Source organism: Panthera pardus, unplaced genomic scaffold (assembly GCF_024362965.1).
Source record: "Panthera pardus isolate Hobbes unplaced genomic scaffold, ASM2436296v1 HiC_scaffold_8, whole genome shotgun sequence".
NCBI classification, from domain to species: Eukaryota; Metazoa; Chordata; class Mammalia; order Carnivora; family Felidae; genus Panthera; species Panthera pardus.
In genome coordinates, this window is record NW_026527013.1 from 144,913,466 (window position 1) to 144,932,040 (window position 18,575).

At 39.6% G+C, this 18,575-nt stretch overlaps 1 protein-coding gene across 10 annotated transcripts in view; it reads left to right on the forward strand.

Annotated features, from left to right (window-relative positions):
* The window catches only part of AHCYL2 (adenosylhomocysteinase like 2), a 169,307-nt gene that overhangs the window by 135,607 nt on the left and 15,125 nt on the right, over nucleotides 1–18,575 (forward strand). For all 10 annotated transcript variants that reach the window (XM_019452711.2, XM_019452712.2, XM_019452713.2 and 7 more), the window contains 7 exons: nucleotides 3,811–3,913; nucleotides 5,366–5,460; nucleotides 8,247–8,353; nucleotides 9,655–9,771; nucleotides 12,972–13,035; nucleotides 13,521–13,609; nucleotides 16,733–16,803. In XM_019452711.2, coding sequence (XP_019308256.1) covers nucleotides 3,811–3,913; nucleotides 5,366–5,460; nucleotides 8,247–8,353; nucleotides 9,655–9,771; nucleotides 12,972–13,035; nucleotides 13,521–13,609; nucleotides 16,733–16,803 — 646 coding nt within the window. The remainder of the gene's footprint in view (nucleotides 1–3,810; nucleotides 3,914–5,365; nucleotides 5,461–8,246; nucleotides 8,354–9,654; nucleotides 9,772–12,971; nucleotides 13,036–13,520; nucleotides 13,610–16,732; nucleotides 16,804–18,575) is intronic.

Sequence of the window (18,575 nt, forward strand, 5' to 3'; positions counted from 1 at the left end):
ATAAAGTTTTAAGTACAGTACAGGTCACTTTTTTTCTTAGCCATTTGAGAGTAAGTTGCCAACCTGATGCTCCTTGACCCATAAATACTTTAATGTATATTTTCTACATACAAGGACATTCTCTCATATGACCAGTACAACTATTCAAAATTAGGAAATTAACATTGATTTATATTACCATCTAATCCTCAGACCTTGTATGAATTTTACTAGTTGTCCCAGTATTATATTTTATAACCCAAAGATCCAGTCCCTAGTTACACATCTCGTTAAACGTCATCCCCTTTTAGTCTCCTTTAGTCTGGAACAGTTCGTCAGTCTTTCTTTGACTTTCATGACCTTGACCCTTTTGAAAATTATAGATGAATTATTCTATAGATTGTGCTCAATTCCAGTTTTCCTGATACTTTCTCATTATTAAATTCGGGATATGCATTTATGGTAGGAAATGATGTTCCATTTTTTTCATTGAATCTTATCAGGTGGCACATTGATTTAGATTTGATTTATCATTTGTCAAGATGATGTTCATTTTGGTCCTTTGCTTGAGGTAGTGTCTGCTAGACTTTTCCACTGTAAAAGTTATTTTTCCCTCTTTGTAATTAAAAAGTATTTTGTGAGGTAGTAATATGAAACTATGTAGATATCCCATTCTTCATCAGGCTTTCAGTTTATTCATTTATTTACTTATTTTTATTTGTATGAATCATTATTTCCTATTTTATTTAATGCATTATGATCCGTTACTATCACTATTTATTATGATGCTTAAATTGTTCCAAACGTCCTGGTGGAGTCCCTTCAGTCTGGCTTCTGTGGCTTTTTGTCTTTTGACATATCCTTCTCATTCTTTGAGCACTTACTTGCTTCTAGTATAAGATTATCTAAGCTCATCTTGTACATTCTCTGCCCTAACCCCGGAATCAGCCATTTCTCCAAGGGGCCTGGTTCCTTTTAAAGGATCTGGATGCTATTGTATTTTTTGCCATTGGAATATCATTTTTCCTGGATCTTCTTTCATTTCGTATTTTGGAAAATAATTGCCCACTAACTCTTCATATATTTCTTTTGCCCTGTTCTCTCCTTCTCCTCATACTATTCCAGTTTACATGTATGTTAGACATTTGATAATGGCCCATAGATCTTGGATGCTCTGTTCTTGGATGCTCTGATTTTTATTCCCTACTCTTTTTTCTTTCTGTATTTCAATTTGGTGATTTTTATTGATCTGTCTTCAAGTTCACTGATTCTATCCTCAGATATGCCTAGTCCGATGATGAGCCTGATGAAAGAATCCGTAATCTCTAATACCTATTAACATGTTTTCTGACATTTCTATTTGACATATTTTTATTATTTCCATCTCTCTGCTGAAATTTCCTATCTGTTCATGGACGTCATCCATCTTTTCACTAGACCACTTAATATAAACATATTAATTACAGCTAATTTAAAGTTTTATTTATTATAGCTAATTTAAACATTTAGTTCATCTTAGAGGCTTGTTCTCTTGAATATTGTATTTCTTTAATAGTTCCTTTTTTTTTTTTTTTTAAACGTTTTTTATTTATTTTTGGGACAGAGAGAGACAGAGCATGGACGGGGGAGGGGCAGAGAGAGAGGGAGACACAGAATCGGAAACAGGCTCCAGGCTCCGAGCCATCAGCCCAGAGCCTGACGCGGGGCTCGAACTCACGGACCGCGAGATCGTGACCTGGCTGAAGTCGGACGCTTAACCGACTGCACCACCCAGGCGCCCCTGAATATTGTATTTCTTGACAATGGGGAGGATTCCACTTTTTTGTGTGTCTTGACATTTTTTTTTTAATTTGTTTTCAAGTCAGTTAACATACAGTGTAGTCTTGGCTTCAGAAGTAGAACCCAGTGATTCATCTCTTACATATGACACCCAGTGCTCATCCCGAAAAGTGCCCTCCTTAATGCCCATTTAATTGACCCCTGCCAGTGTGTCTTGAAATTTTATCTTGAATGGTAATTTGTTAGTTTCCATTATTGTCATGAACTTGGTTGGATTTCAATTATTGTTCTGCACCATAGGCCTCAAATTGCTCCAGTAGTGGGCAGCTGTTACATTGTGATTTGAGGTTAACGGAAGGTTCTTCTCAGTGTTTTGGCTTCAGTCTCAGCTTTCAGTTGCTTCTACACATGCTTGCCACAGGGGTGGGGGAAAGGGGGTGTCATCTCCCTCTTCAGATACATGCCCCACCTGCTGCACTAGGCTGCTGCTCTTTGTTTCCTAGAGCTTGGCTCATGGTGAGGGCAGGTAGGGTTCTCGCATCTCCTGGTCCAGCCTCAGTCTTAGGTCTCTGTGAGGTGGGGCTTTTTCATTGTTCCTGCCCCTTCTTCCCATAGCAGCCAAATTTTGCCTTGTGTCTGTGATAGGTCTTGTGCAAGAGATATTTTCCTGCCTTTCCCGGAGAAGTAGCAGATCTTTAACAGTCATACCTTGTTTTATTGCACTTCACAGATAATGGCATTAAAAAAACTTTTTTTTTTTTTTTAACATTTTTTTGTTGTTGAGAGACAGAGAGAGACAGAGTGCAAGCTGGGGAGGGGCAGAGAGAGAGGGAGACAGAATCTGAAGCAGGCTGTAGGCTCTGAGCTGTCAGCACAGAGCCCAATGCAGGGCTCGAACCCACGAACTGTGAGATCATGACCTGAGCCAAAGTTGGACACCCAACTGACTGAGGCACCCCAAAGTATTTTTTAAATTAAGGTATGTACAGTGTGCTATCGCACACTCAATAGGTTACACTATAGTGTAAACATAACTTTTATATGCACTGGGAAACCAAAACATTCATTTGACTTGCTTTATTGTGATATTCACTTTATTGTGGTAGTCTGGAACCTGCAGTTTCTCTGAGGTATGCCTGTACTTTGTGTCAGTGCAAGGTCCTGGGCCCAAGAAGGCTTACTTCTCTCCAAGGAGCAGGGAGTTTTTGCTTCCACTCTTCCCCAGAAGCAGTGGATCTTTGTCTGGTCCCTGACTGCGGGCATAATTTCTGCTCCTCTTCCTTTAGCTTAAGACTTTTGCTTCCTATGAGAGAAGAGCGTGGCAAAGTGCCTGTTTTTGAGCACAGCTGATCAGGTCCTTGCCCCCCAGTCTTTCTTGTGAGCTCTGGGTGGAAGCCCCTGGAAAAGAGCTTGCGTGTGAGTGTGAAATCTCCTTGTGCCTGGGGTTATTAGAAATTCCAAACTGACATACTTTCCCACACTCAGCCTTTACTATTCATTGAATTCTAGCTTTTTTTTTTTTTCTCCTCCTGTGTGGCACCCACATCTTCCTCCCATGCTCTTTCAGAGGTGAAACAGTGTGTTCCCTGTCTCCTTAAACGGATTTGTCACTTTGGAGTTCAGTGCACTTTGTTGCTTTATAACCTCAGCTCTTTGATGGGCTCAAGAAAAGTTAAGGTTTTATAGATTACTTGGCTGTTGTTAGGATTGGAGCTTTTCTTGCAGCTTCCTTACAGAGAAGCAGAACTGTAAAACTGGTGGTTTTTCAAAAATGTTTTGGCTCTAAAATCCTTGGTTTAATTAAGTCTTGTAAGGAGGCCCAATATATTAAATAGGCAGAAGAGCATTGAGCTCAGCTGGAGCCTTCCCCCATGCCTTCCCCAACCATTGCCCTCCACTCAAAACACGGAAGGATTTCTGTAAGGCACAGTTTGAAAATCACTGGCCTTAGCAATTCCTGATATATTTTCTCAATGTCAGATATAAAAACTTAATTTCCCTGACCAGTAGTTTGGCCAGCCTTGCTCATCCCATGCTTTCTCTTTAATACAGGTGCTTATGGAAACCCTGGGTGCGCTGGGGGCACAGTGCCGATGGGCAGCCTGCAACATCTATTCCACTCTCAATGAAGTGGCTGCTGCTCTAGCAGAAAGTGGTAAGATTGGTTTTGCTTGTATTCTGTGTCTTTGGCTAAAGTAAGTCTCTGAAAAGTTCCACGGGTTCAATATAAACCTTTAAGGAAGTTAAACATTAAAGTTGCTGTCTTGGGGGAAATGGATGCCTATTCTTGATAAGTTTGCTCTCCTGGGCTTCTCTTGTTAAATATGATGAAGGTAACTCTGTTGTTTTACAGTTGGCAAATATCTTCTTATGTCTAATATTCCCTTATTAGTTAATTCTTTGCCTTGACTTGCTCATATTAGAACACTAGTGAACACTACTCGTTGTCTGAAGCAATATGGATTAGAAAAGAAAGTGCTTCAGGCATAGTTTTGTGGTCCTGCTGGTTTTTTCAGCAGTTTGCCCTGATTTAATGTTTGGTGTTTCTGCTTCAGAAGCAGTAAAAAGGACTTGACCTGGCAGATTAATATTTGATCACAGTGGCTCCTGACACAGGAAGGACAAAAGAAATGGAGAAATTTGGACTTTGCCAGTTTCTTGCCTTCGCTCTGTGACAGCATAGCACAGATCAGAGTACCAAATGCTTGTGGCTTCAGAGCTCTTGAGAAATGCTGGGAAAGCTCTGTAATGCATGCATGTCTCTCCTGCTAGCACTTTAGTATTTCATTTGTTCTTTCATTTATATTCATTCATTTATACAATTTTTACTAATGTACAAAATATGTATATAAATGTGCAGAGATATTAAATATATAGCCCAATGATTTGTACATAAGCATTCTTTTTTTTCTCTTCAACAAATACTTAGTGACCTACTCTAAGAGATATAAGGACAAATGAGACTATGTCTTTGCCCTAAGAATCTTATATTGTGGTTGAGAAGAAAAGACACATATACAAGTAATGATAATACAAGGGTATATATGGTAAATGCCACAACAGATCAGAAATCTACATTCAGTGCACAAGCAAGTGGCTTGTAAAAGTTCAGATTCAATGAGCGATCACTTGGAGCTGAGTTAATCAGGCTTTGTTAGAAACATGACACTTAACTGGGCTATGACAACATTTTAACAGACGGAGAAGAGTGTAAGGGTTTTCCTGATGAAGAAGACGGGATGACTAAAGTTTAGATGCAGGAAAGATCGAAGTGTGGTTGGGAAATGGTGAGACTTCCAGTTTGACTGGATCCAGAAGTACTTACTTCTTGTCTCTTCTTTTTTCCCTTGAGTCATATTTTTAGCATCCATCATACTCTTGTCCCTCTTGTTTGTCCTCTTTTGTATATTAAGAGCAAAATGACCACCAGAGACAAAGGAGTGGATGAAGGGGCTGAAGACCATGTTAATCAGTGAAGAAAGTCAAGCCAAGGAGTAGAGCAGAATGAGAGAGTTTGGAAATGGGGAAAACCAACATCTTGTTGTCAAAATTTAGAGGCAGCCCTTTTTTCAGGCTTTAATAGTTTCTCTTTGTTCCCCTTTCTCAGGATTTCCTGTCTTTGCCTGGAAAGGAGAATCAGAAGATGACTTTTGGTGGTGCATTGATAGATGTGTGAATGTGGAGGGTTGGCAGCCAAACATGGTGAGTTAGATTTCTACTAGCACAATTCCTGAGGGATCTGGTGGGGACAGAGTAGGGGGCCCTGGCAGGGGAGAGGGTGTCTCAACAGGAAGGAAGGAAAATGCTTCCTTTTCTATCTGATGTACCTGTGCTTCCAGCACAACTGTGGGCTTATGTTTAGGGTACCCCGAGAATATTGAACTTAGCCTCAAAGTGCTATAATTGTTGGTGCTGATCTTAGAAGCATTTATATTCATCAGCAACATTAAAATACTGCTCAGGGTTCACACGTGGCTGTTTCAAAAGCAAGGTTAATGAGTTACCATCCCCTTCTCCTGCTTACCTCCCGTCCAACAACAGTAATCCAAATGTGCACACACATACACACACACACACACACACACACACACACACACACAGCTCCTGTGGTGCTTAGCGTTTCTCTAGAGTTACATGCTGAATTTATAGTAAACCTGAAGAGATCCCAAGTTCAAATTTCTTCTCTTTATTCTGTACTTGAAGAAAGATGACTAGGCACAGAGAAGCTTGGGGTTATTTCGCTTCATGTTATTTGTGTTTCATTTTTGAAAAGATCAGGTTCTTGAAGGCTTATAGCACATTAGATTTCACTGAGAAGCAAAAAGCTGCACAAAATACGAGGCACTCCTACTTCATAAGCACTTCTGTGTATGAAAGAGAGGAGAAATTAGGGACTCAACTGGAAAAAGAAGCCTTGATGCTCTACTCCAACTGTTGCTTGCGAATTGCAGAGCAGGCCTCACTTGGTGCGCAAGGAGAGGAGCATCCTCTTTCTGGATTCTGGAGCCGGGTTACATTGCACCGTGTGCTGGTGTGAGGAAGCTGGGTCAATAGCCTGCTTAAAGGGAGGGAGGAATCAGCTGTGAGATGAGTCAGCTCATTCCCACAGAGTTAACTGGGACTGGAAGGAGTTTGATTGACAGACCGAAAGGAGACACGCCAGAGGGTTTCTATGGGGAATAAAGCATTAATTTTAGAGTGGAGAATTTAGGGAGGACACAGGATTGCAACCAGAGAGCATTTACAGACTATAGGGCCAGGACAAACTGCCGGAAAAACTGATGAAGAAACTAAGCAAGGATAAAAACCATTGTCACTCCAGCAAATAGAGCCCATTCCTCTAGGGATCCTATCGAGATCTAGTACTTTTACTTGCTTTCCAACCTCAGGAAGATTCCCTGGTGGCAAGAATTTTCTGCAATAGAATACCATGGTGAGAATTAGGGGCTACCTTCATTAAATAAATCTGAGGGATAGCAACCACCTGCCTGTATTAGATCCCTCTGTTAAAAGAAAAGTGGACCAGAATAGTGGGACTTAAGACCCAGAGTTTCCAGTTGCTCAGGCTCTTATGCCTCTGGTCTTTTATGTGGGTAGGGGTCCGAAACCCTGTTCTGAGGGTTTCTACTGGGAGAAAATGGAGCATTAACTTTTAGAATGAAGCGAATGTATTTTAATGAGAGTCTTGCCTTGGATCCCTGCTCTCAAACAAACTTTAGTTAAGTCAGAGAAACAAGATGGGGAGCAAGCCTAGAAGCACAAAAAGAGCTTAGGTGCTCGACATGAGGTGGGGGAATTGGTGTACCCAGGAGTCCAGGGTGGCACTGGGGGCACTTGTGGTAGAGTTGATATTTGATGAGACTCCACAATGGGTGCATGCCAGTAGGGGGCAACGCAGTTCTGTGAGGACTTCACGGGGATAACGATTTGGAAAGTCCTGCTAAGCCTTTCTGACAGCTCGGTGAAGGGCTGAATGAAGTGCCACAGCCTAGTGCCTAAGAGCGTTCTAAGCTGGTCTTTCTTTAGCTTATTTATAATTCAAAAACTTTCCTCTGCCGATTAAAGCTCCAGTGGGCACGGCATTGTGTTTATCTTTAATCCCAACCTGAAATGGTGATGAGCTGTTCAGAGGCATGCTTGCACACCTACATGCTGCACAGTTCCCAAGTTATTTTTAATTTGGTTTATAAAGAGTGTGAGGTTTCGCTAGGCAAAACCCTTCCGTGCTGCCTGATATCTTGGGGAGGATAGTGCCTATGCTTTGGGAGAAGTGAAGGATTAACGAATACAGTCTTCTAAGCCATTGTTCTGGGAGGGAGACTAATTATCTGGCTTTATTTAAACTAAGCTTTGACTGACTGTAATTGAAGTCCTGAATGTAACTGGTAGAAATATGCCGATATCAAGGTCAGGCTTTCTAAATATCTACAGTGCATTTAAGAACTAGTTGTCGGGGCGCCTGGGTGGCTCAGTCGGTTAAGAATCCGACTTCGGCTCAGGTCATGATCTCGCGGTCCGTGAGTTCGAGCCCCGCGTCAGGCTCTGTGCTGACAGCTCAGAGCCTGGAGCCTGTTTCGGATTCTGTGTCTCCGTCTCTCTCTGACCCTCCCCCGTTCATGCTGTCTCTCCCTGTCTCAAAAATAAATAAACGTTAAAAAAAAAAAAAAGAACTAGTTGTCTAGATAACCACTTCAGCTCTTAGTTCATAAGAAAATCCTCCTTGCGTTGCTGTGTATTTTGATACAGTAGATGTATTGTGTGGGAAGGTCATTTGGCTGTGAGAATTACAGTGACCTTTTACCCTTCATTGCCTTTTACTTCAGGGTAATGACTGGTCATTATATTGGTTTTAAGTTACTTTGCATAACCCTATGGGAAATTTGAAATATCTGTAAATTGGCAGAAATTGGGATGAAAGACCCAGAGCAACACCGGAAACCCTGAGCCTTCAGCAAAATAAATGATATTGTTGATGCTTATTATTGCAGATATTGGATGATGGAGGGGATCTTACTCACTGGATTTATAAGAAGTATCCTAATATGTTCAAAAAAATTAAGGGCATAGTAGAGGAGAGTGTCACTGGAGTCCACAGGTAAGATTTGACATGGGCATACCTGGTTTTATGCAGCCTAGGTATATACTCTGATAATCACCCACCTGTAGAGTACATTATGTTAAAAATTGGAACCTGCTATGAGGTGATGAGATCTGAGTCTGAACACTTGTTCTTTTAATTAACAAGGCAAATAACAAACCTAAAATTGGGAGTGGGGGACAGGTAAGGCAACAAGTGTGGTCCTCATGTTTTCTAGTCATTGTAATGCAACGACTGCTTGTCCTTTTTAGATGAATTCGTTTTTTCCATAGATGTTGATTTAACTTGTACAACGAGCCAGGAACTTCTCTAGGAACTGTGCTAGGGATCTAGCAGTGGGCAAAATAGACAAAAACCTGGGTCCTCATAGAGCTTACATTTTGACTTAGAGAACAAGGATTTAGGGTTCTGTTTCTCAAATGAGCAGTAATTTTCTGAGTAACATTGAAACCGTTTCCATTTACTGTTATTCACTCAACAAGAACTGAAAGTATGAAATGAAAGTTTTAGGGAAGTGAATTCTGATTAAGCGACTGTCTCTGCTTCAATATATTGTGATCTTTTTTAACATACCAAACCTTCAGGCTCTTAGAAAGGGATGAATTTTGAATAAACACCTGTTTCTAATTTTTAGTTGCTACAACTTAAAATGAAACTTATATATAGGTATACATATTTATAGATATTTGTATTGAGATGATAAAATCGAGACTATTTGATAGTTAAAATTGTTGCATTAGAGTAGTGGGACTAAACAGTACTTAAAGTTACTCTTTATATAACTTAAAGGGGGAAGTAAAAGTAAGCAATATATTTTTTTAATGTTTATTTCCTTATTTTGAGAGACAGCACGCGTACAAGCGTGAGCAGGGGAGGGGCAGAGAGAGGGAATCCCAAGCAGGCTCAGTGCAGAACCCAAAGCCGGGCTCCATCTCATGAACCGGAAGATCATGACCTGAGCCATGACCTGAGCCAAAATCAAGAGTCAGATGCTTAATCAACTGAGCCACCCAGGTGCCCCAATAAGCAATTTAAAATTTTACATTTTAATACTTGAAATTTAGAGGTGGGTCAAAGATTTTCCTCACATGCCTTGTGACTAAGATCTTTATTTCTAAGCTGTGTACAGACTCTAGAAAGGTAGTCTTTATTTCTCTATGTGCACCTAATGGAATGAAGCTAGTGTCTCATGCTCTGATGCCTACCCAATCAACATATTTCTGTAATTTGTTACGAGACTGGCAGTAGATTGCATTATCTCACTGTTTTGTGTTCTTCTTGATGTCCCTCATCCTCAGGCTGTACCAGCTATCTAAGGCCGGGAAGCTGTGTGTTCCAGCCATGAATGTCAATGACTCTGTCACCAAACAGAAATTTGACAACCTCTACTGTTGCCGTGAATCCATTCTAGATGGGTAATGTTTTATTATCTTTGGAATGAACTTGAGTTGTTGAATTGAGGTTCTCAGTTTTTTGGTTTTGGTTATTTCTGGAAATGATTCATGTAGCACCTCTGGATCTATCACCATCTAATACTTGATATTTTATAACCCAGATCTACCATTGCTATCCCCATTACAAGCACATCTATTGTACTTAAAAAGTCAAACTGGCCTCTATTCATTGGTGCAAAGTTTGTGACCCTATCAGTCCTGCAAGACAGTAACTAAAGTCCTAAACAGCTGAATATCTTTAATGATTTGGGAAAAGGTTCCTAGTGTTCCTATTTTAGGTCACATTACCAGTTTTTAAACTCCAACTAGCATGGGGCACCTGGGTGGCTGAGGCGGTTAAGGGTCTGACTTTAGCTCAGGTCATGATCTCGTGGCTCGTGAGTTAAGTCCTGCCTGAGGCTCTGTGCTGACAGCTCAGAGCCTGGAGCCTGCTTCGGATTCTGTGTCTCCCTCTCTCTCTGCCCCTTCCCTGCTCATGGTCTGTCTTTCTCTCTCTCAAAAATAAACAAACTTAAAAAAAATGTAAACCCCAACTAGCATATAATTCTCTGGCCATCTGAAAAATTGTGTTGAGCAAAGAGTCCATCCCAGAAACATTTCAAGTTTTTCAAATCTATAAGGACTGCAAACCTGACAAAATTTACTTAGATATATTCCAGATACTGTACTGTGTTCTTCCAATACCTAGTTTCTGTTTCTACACTTGTGTCCAGATACGCCTTCATCCTTGTTCAGAAGACTCAGTAATTCCCTATGTAAAACTATTAAGTTGGTTTAGAATATTGCCAAGCCAAATGGTTTCCATCATGTTTAGGTTAATGGAAAAGCTAAGAAAGGCCCTATGGGCCACATTACTAACCAGTCCGGGACCCTAGGCAGTTTGCAACACCACCAGCATTAGAACCAGAAGGACTGGCTTGGTTTGATTATTGGCTCTATCATTTAGGTCTTGGACTAGTTATTTAACCTCTCTGTGCCTAGTCCCTCATCTGTAAAATGGTGACAGTAAGATCTACATCATAGAGTTATTATGAGGATTAAAGGAGATAAGGTATGAACCTGGTGTTCAATGTTAGTTCCCTTGCCCTTCTTTCTAGAACACTGTACATTAAGTTTTAGGATTCAGTTGATCTTAGGGGAAGCTTTTTGCTTTCAGATCTTTTTGGGGAGAGGTGGGGGAGATATTCAATGCAAATTCAATTTCTTGGTAATTATTACTTCTATAGAGTCAATAGTATTATCACATAGACTGGACATTTAAGTAAACTATCAATCCATCTATCAGTTTATAGACTGTCCCTTGTTCTGGCTACGTAGAAGTGTTAATAGCTTGTATGAATAGCTTTGCACGTGATATTCCTTTGGGAAGAGAGGCAGAAAAGCTTGAGAGTAAAGCAAAGGAAGCTCATAAATATGATCTGTTGGTTTTCTTTGCTGTGATAGCCATTCCAGGACCATTCTTCTAAACCATGACTTTTGACTATGGTAGTAGCCCAGCCAGACTTACTCTCTTCACTAAACAAGAATTGCCTCTGTACCTAATTGATGTTTTTTAAATTTAATTAACTAGCTAATATTAACATACACTGTTATATTAGTTTCAGGTGTATAATATAGTGATTCAGCAATAAGTGCAGTCCTTAATCCCCATCACCTATTTCACCTATCTTCCCACCCACCTCTCCTCTGGTAGCCATCAGCTTCTTCTCTATAGTTAAGAGTCTGTTTCTTTAAAAAAACAAATAAAGTAAAGTCTGGTTTTGGCTTCTCTCTTTTCCTTTGCTCATTTGTTTTGTTTCTTAAATTCTACATATAAGTGAAATCATATGGCATTTGTCTTTTCCTGACTGACTTATTCCACTTAGCACTATACTCTTTAGCTCCATTGGTATTGTTGAAAATGGTAAGATTGCATTCTTCTTTATGGCTGAATAATATTTTATATTTATTGAGTTTTACTGTGGCTCGTGGAGTTGTACTAGTTCCTATGGAGTGGAGTTGTCAAATCATTAAAAAGACAGAATTCCTACTCTGCCTTTAGGGCATTTATGGACTGTTGTCTACCGGAAAGGAAAACAGATAAGTGAATAGAAAGAGTCACAAATATTTGTAGGAACTATCTCAGAATAGTCTGGTTTTAGTTGAAAACTTTCTTCTGCCTAGTGAGGGATTCCTAGAGAAAGGAGACCAGCTGAATCTAAAGAGAAACCAGAAACTGCTCCTACAAGTTCTTCCAAGAGGCTCTAAAACCAATACGGACACTATTCTAGCTTCATAGAGAATCAGAGACAAAGAAGTAGAACATGTTTGAGAAAGAAGCAGCCCCAGAAAACTCTCTCATGTAGTTGGTATTGGTGTGTTCAAAGCTCTTCGCCATCTAGTTGCTGATTACCTTCTGTGTTGAATTAATGAGGGACCTATTGGCCATTCTTTTTTTTTTTTAAGTTTATTTATTTATTTTGAGAGAGACAGAGAGAGAGGCAGAGAGAAAGAGAGAGAGAGAAAATGAATGGGCGGGGGAGGGGCAGAGAGAGAACCTGAAGCAGGCTCCATGCTCAATGTGGAACCTGACGAGGGGCTTAATCTCACAACCTGGGATCTTGACCTGAGCCGAAATCAAGAGTTGGATGCTCAACTGACTGAGCCACCCAGGTGCCCCATGGCCATTCTGATACTACTAAATGTAGCACTCGTTTATCAGTGTTATCTCTTACGTTCAATAAGCTAGAACAATGTTTCCATTAAGCTAGAACTTTGTCTCCTAAATAAAAAATGTTATTTTTATTTTCTTCTATCTTTTATTTCCAAAAATTATATAATAAATGTATAATAAATATATATAAATAAATTATATAAATAAATAAACTTTTTGTTTAAAAGTTACTTTGTAATCTATAGTTTCCTCCTTGCTGCACCACTCCCAAAACAAGAGGAAAAAATTAAAAAAAAAAAAAACAAAAAAAACCTCACATATAGATGGATCAGATAGCATGGAGTAAGAGACTACCTGTTTTACCCACCTTTCTTTTTAATCATTAGATAGTACAGAAACCAGGCTTCCTTTCAAAATGGAACAAACAAACATGAAAACAGAGGGACCCTATCTAATCTCAAAGGAGAAATGAGAGATACTACTGATTTAATGGTTTTTCTTCCCCCAGACTTAAAAGGACAACAGACATGATGTTTGGTGGAAAGCAGGTGGTTGTCTGTGGCTATGGAGAGGTAAAGCTTAACCTTTCGCTTATTGGATGTATAAAATGTTATTTTGGTGAAATATACTAGACTTTTTCATTTAATGGATGTGAGAAACATCCATTCACTCACCACTCTAGGTGGGAAAAATGTAACTTTAGAGGCCCTCTGGTCAAAGTACAATCGTTCTTTTTCCCTTTGCATTTTTGCCATTTTTCTTAAGTTGATTTTCTGATTTATTCCAGTGCACTGTTTATGATGTTCTCTTAGCTTGTGTTTTGATTATAAATCGTGAGTGTGGGTGTTCTTATGTACATGCATGTGCTAAACAGGGGCTAGGGGTTTGTTTATGAACTGCATTCATTTGTTTGTTTTTTCTTATTTTTTCCCCAAACATGAATCTATTCAGTGAAATTCCTTCTGGGGGTGGAAAATGAGGTACAGTTTACCAGAAGCTTCAAGATGTTGTTTTCTCACTGACTTTCCTTATTATGTGTCCTTTCTCCCCTCTTCAGGTGGGGAAGGGGTGCTGTGCTGCTCTAAAAGCCATGGGCTCTATTGTGTATGTAACTGAGATTGACCCCATCTGTGCTCTTCAAGCCTGGTAAGCATGCAAAAGGAAACTTGCTTTTTTCTCTGTGCCACCATCTAATGTGGGATCTTGTAACTGTCACCAAAGAATGGCCTGGTTGATGCCACATTTTATCTTAGAGGGGCCCAGATCCTGAGAGATGCTGCAGTTAAATGTGAGCTCCTCTCTTTCAAAGATCAAGGAGCTCTGCTCCGAGACAGCAGAGACTATAAGAGAAGCTAAAATTTAGAATTCCTGTGGAAATAATAAGGGGATGCCTTGAGCCAGAGAACAAGTAGTTCCTTCCTTTACCCATGTATAATTCTTCTCCCTTTTTTAAAATGGTTATTTTAGGGGCGCCTGGGTGGCGCAGTCGGTTAAGCGTCCGACTTCAGCCAGGTCACGATCTCGCGGTCCGTGGGTTCGAGCCCCGCGTCAGGCTCTGGGCTGATGGCTCGGAGCCTGGAGCCTGTTTCCGATTCTGTGTCTCCCTCTCTCTCTGCCCCTCCCCCGTTCATGCTCTGTCTCTCTCTGTCCCAAAAATAAATAAAAAAAAAAAAAACGTTGAAAAGATAAAATGGTTATTTTATTTTTGAGAGAGAGAGAGAGAGAGAGAGAGAACAAGAATGGTGGGGAGGGGCAGAGAGAGAGGGAGACCCAGAATCTGAGCTCCATGCCCTGGATTGTCAGCACAGAGCCCGATGTGGGACTTGAAGCCATGAACCACGAGATCATGACCTGAGCTGATGTTGGACGCTTAATCTACTGAGCCACCCAGGCACCTCCGTCTCCTTTTTTTTTTAAGTAAACTCTACGCCCAGCATGGGACTTGAACTCATGACCCCAGAACAAGAGTTGCATGCTCCACCAACTGAGCCAGACAGGCCCCCCAACTCTTCTTCCTTTGAAAAAAAGGATGATCAAAAAAGAAATAAGTTGAACACTTACTATGTTCTGAAAAGAACACTTCTGTGATATCCTTCCCCTAAATGTATAACCTGAATCTCATCAGGAGGAAACATCAGACAAATCCAAATAAGATCTGCTGTCTCTGAGTGAAGGGAGTATAGGAGTTTGTACTATTCTTGTAATTCTTAAGTTTGAAATTATTGCAAAATCTAAGGTTAAAAAATTGTTCTTGTCTCATCCATAAAATGTGGCTAATGATACCTACCTCAAAGAGTTGCGAAAGTCCAGTAAAACAATTATATAATTATTACATATGATTATACATTATATAATAAATATATAATTCCATAGAGTGTTGAGCTGCTGTCACATAAGAAATGCTTGCTAAATAGTAGATATTATTAAAATGGCCTCTTGCCATCCTCATCAGGACGAAAATACTACTGTCCCTGAAAACTACTACAGAGCTCCATTGTCTGTAGCCTCCATAACCCACCCAATCTTTACCATTAATCCTCCAGAGGAAGGCACCCAGGATAGAATAAGGCATGACATAAAGATTTTGTTATACCCATTTTCCCCTCTCTTTCTACTTCTCACACATCCTAGCCATGAACCACAAATTTCCCCGACAGAGTTGTCGGCCTTCTCTGAGCCAGGGTTCATTAACATGTTTTCATATTGATTGAGACACTGATTCAAATTATCTTATAGACATGAACTGATCACTTACTGTATAATAGGTACTGTGCTCTGTGCTTAGGGTGAATAAGAAGAATATGTGAATGAGGCAAGTTCCCTGCTTTTAGAGGCACGCAAATAACCACTGTGAATGGAATAAGTGCTATGATGGGGGTAAACATCATGTGCTTCTGTAGGAGCCAAGAGAGAAATATCTAACTAAATAACAAAGAGGCAGGGTAGAAAGAGATGTTAATAGAGCTGAGTCTTGAAAGTTGAATCAGTGAGTTCTTAGTCTGGAAGTAAATTCCAGACACAAGGAACATGTCACAAGGAGCATAGTCACTGAGGACGGAGAGAACAGGGCATATTTAAGAGATGGAAATTGCAGGAGTGGTAATATCTGAGGTAGGAATCATATGTGAATATACTCCTATATCTGCATAAGTTTTAGGTGTTATCCTGAGAACAGGCATTCTCACTGAAGTATTTTAAGCAAGGAAGTGACATGATCTAAATTGCATTTAGGAAAATTACTCTGCAAAATAAATGAGACATAAACCTAGAGATGATGAGGTCAGGCCAGGAGCTACTATAGGAATCCAGGTAAGAAGTAATAAGACCTGAACATAAGCAAGACCAGCATATATGGAGAGGAAGGGACCAATTCAAGAGATTATAAGGAATTAAGGGAAAACAACAATTCGGGAGAAGCAGTAGGCTAGGACCTTCTAGTTTATTTGGCTCATACAGTTGGCTGAACAGTAATGCTGTAGATCAAGATAGAAAATAAAAAAAAGAGACAGTAGATTTTGAGAGTACAGAAAAGATAATGAGTTTTTTCAAACCCAATAAATTTGAGATTCTTATGGGACATCCAGGAGAAGCTATCTAGTGGGTCATTTGATCCATGGCTCTGAAGCTTCAGAGAGATCTAACCTAAAGGTATATTTGTGCAGATCAGCCACCAAGAGGAATCATTTGCAGCCAAGGGAAGGGTATGGACAAATACTGCGAGAATAGAGAAAAGAGTCAAGGGCAGAACTCTACAGAGTATCAACATTTAAAGATTAAGATTGAAAAGGGCTATTCAGAAAGGTAGAAGGAAAGCCAGGAAAGAACAGTTTCATGGACTCCAAGGAATATAGTTTTAAAAATAGGTAAATAATGTTTAATGTAGCAAAGAAAATTAAGTAATATAAGAGTCTAAAGATTTGGGAGTGGGGGGTGTGCATCCAGGAGATCGTTGATGATCTTGGGGAGAGTAGTTTCAAAGATTCAGTGGCTAAATTGTACTTTCTAGACATTCAGATGAAGAAAGTCACAGTAATCCCTGGCTCCTTATTTTCAGGAAGAATTAAGTTGCAGTGATACAAGGGAAACTTTATTTTGTCCTGTATGAAAAAAGGAGATGGTTTGAATTTTTCACTGCTAAGAATAATCTAACTGTATCAAGAAGTGACAGTGTGGGTACCAAAGGAACTTAGTAACAGCTTTTGAAGTTCTGTGGCAAAAGGCTCCCCAACTGCTATTTTTAGGTTAATTGATCATGTTTTATTTTTACAGTATGGATGGATTTCGGCTGGTGAAATTAAACGAGGTCATCCGACAAGTGGATATTGTTATTACCTGTACAGGTATGATTTTGACATACACAATATACATTTTGGCATTTGGGAATGCTTTCATGCAACAGGTGAAAAATGATTGGAAACTGTTCTGAATAAAACTAAACTCTAAAAGCCAGATACAGGGAGAGGGGGTTAAGTGTCCAACTTCAGCTCAGGTCATGATCTTGCAGTTCAAGCCCTGTGTTGTGCTCTGTGCTGACAGCTCAGAGCCTGGAGCCTGCTTCCGATTCTGTGTCTACCTCTCTCTGCCCCTCCCCCACTTGTAATATGTCTCTCTCTCTCTCAAAAATAAATAAAACCTTTTAAAAAATTAAAAAATAAAAAAGACAAAAGCCAGATACAGGGGCATCTAGGTGGCTCAGTCAGTTAAGTGTCCAACTCTTGATTTCAGCTCAGGTCTTGATCTCACATCGTGAGATCGAGCCTCTTGTTGGGCTCTGCACTGACAGCAAGGAGCCTGCTTGGGATTCTTTCTGTCCCTCTCTCTCTGCACCTCCCCTGCTCGCTTGCTCTCTCTCAAAATAAACAAATAAACATTTAAAAAATAATAATTAAAGAAATAAAAGCCAGATACAGGTGTCTATCTGTAGAGTCAATCTTTCACATTCTTCCTACCTCTTTAGAGCTCTGACCAAAAGTATAGGTCATCTAGGTCATCCCTGGAAGAAGGTTTCTCTCCATGCCTTTTAACTGTTCTATATCTCCATCCGTCCTCAACTACCAAGGAGATGACTAGAGATAAGTTTTATTTGGGCAGCCGGATCTTAAATTTGTACATTTGATTTTTTATTTTACCTTCAAAAGTAATGTGTATTTCTCTCTAGTCCCTATAATTAAAGCAGGCCTAAAACAAAATTCAGTTAGAGAAAGTAGGAAAGACAGTTGTATTAATTCCCAAAGAGGTAGTTTGGAGTTTTAGAGAGGAATATGCAGAAATGGCTAGTTTCCTTGGACTGGGATACTTACTTTCTCTTTATCATGGGACCATAAACTGCTAGAATATTGGTTTTTATTTGTAATTATATTTCAGAGGAGGAAAATCAGAATATTTAAGAATGAAAATATATTTGTACCCTCAGGGTGAGATGGGGGCAGAGAAGAGGGACCATAAGAAACTGTTCTTGCTTCATATCAATCCCCTCATGTCTTTTTTTAATAGCTTTATTGAGATGTGATTCACATATCATACATTTCATCCATTTAAAGTGTATAATTCAGTATTCTCTAGCAAATTCACAGGGTCATACAACCATCACAACAATCTAATTTTTTTATTGAGATATAATTCATATACCATACAACTTACAGTTTTAAAGTATACAGTTCAGTGGTTTTTAGTGAAATTGTACAATATCTGATTCCAGAAACTTTTCATCACCCTACAAAGAAACTCCACACCATTAGCAGTCAGTCCTCATTCTTTCCTCTACCTCTGCCCGGCCCTAAGCAACCACTAATTTCCCTGTTTCTATAGATTTGACTATTCTAGACATTTCATATCCATAGAATCCTACAGTATGTGGTCTTTTGTAACTGGCTTTTTTCACTTAGCATAGTGTTCTAAAGTTTCATCCATATGGTAATATGTGTTGATATTTCCTTCCTTTTTCTTGCTGAATTATATTTCATTTTAAGGATATACCACACTTTATTTATTGGTTGATGGACACTTGGGATGTTTTCGCTTTTTAGCTATTTTGAATAATGTTGCTATTATGAACATTGTGCATAGTGTTTTTCTGTTAACATGTTTTCCATCCTTGTGAATATATACCTGC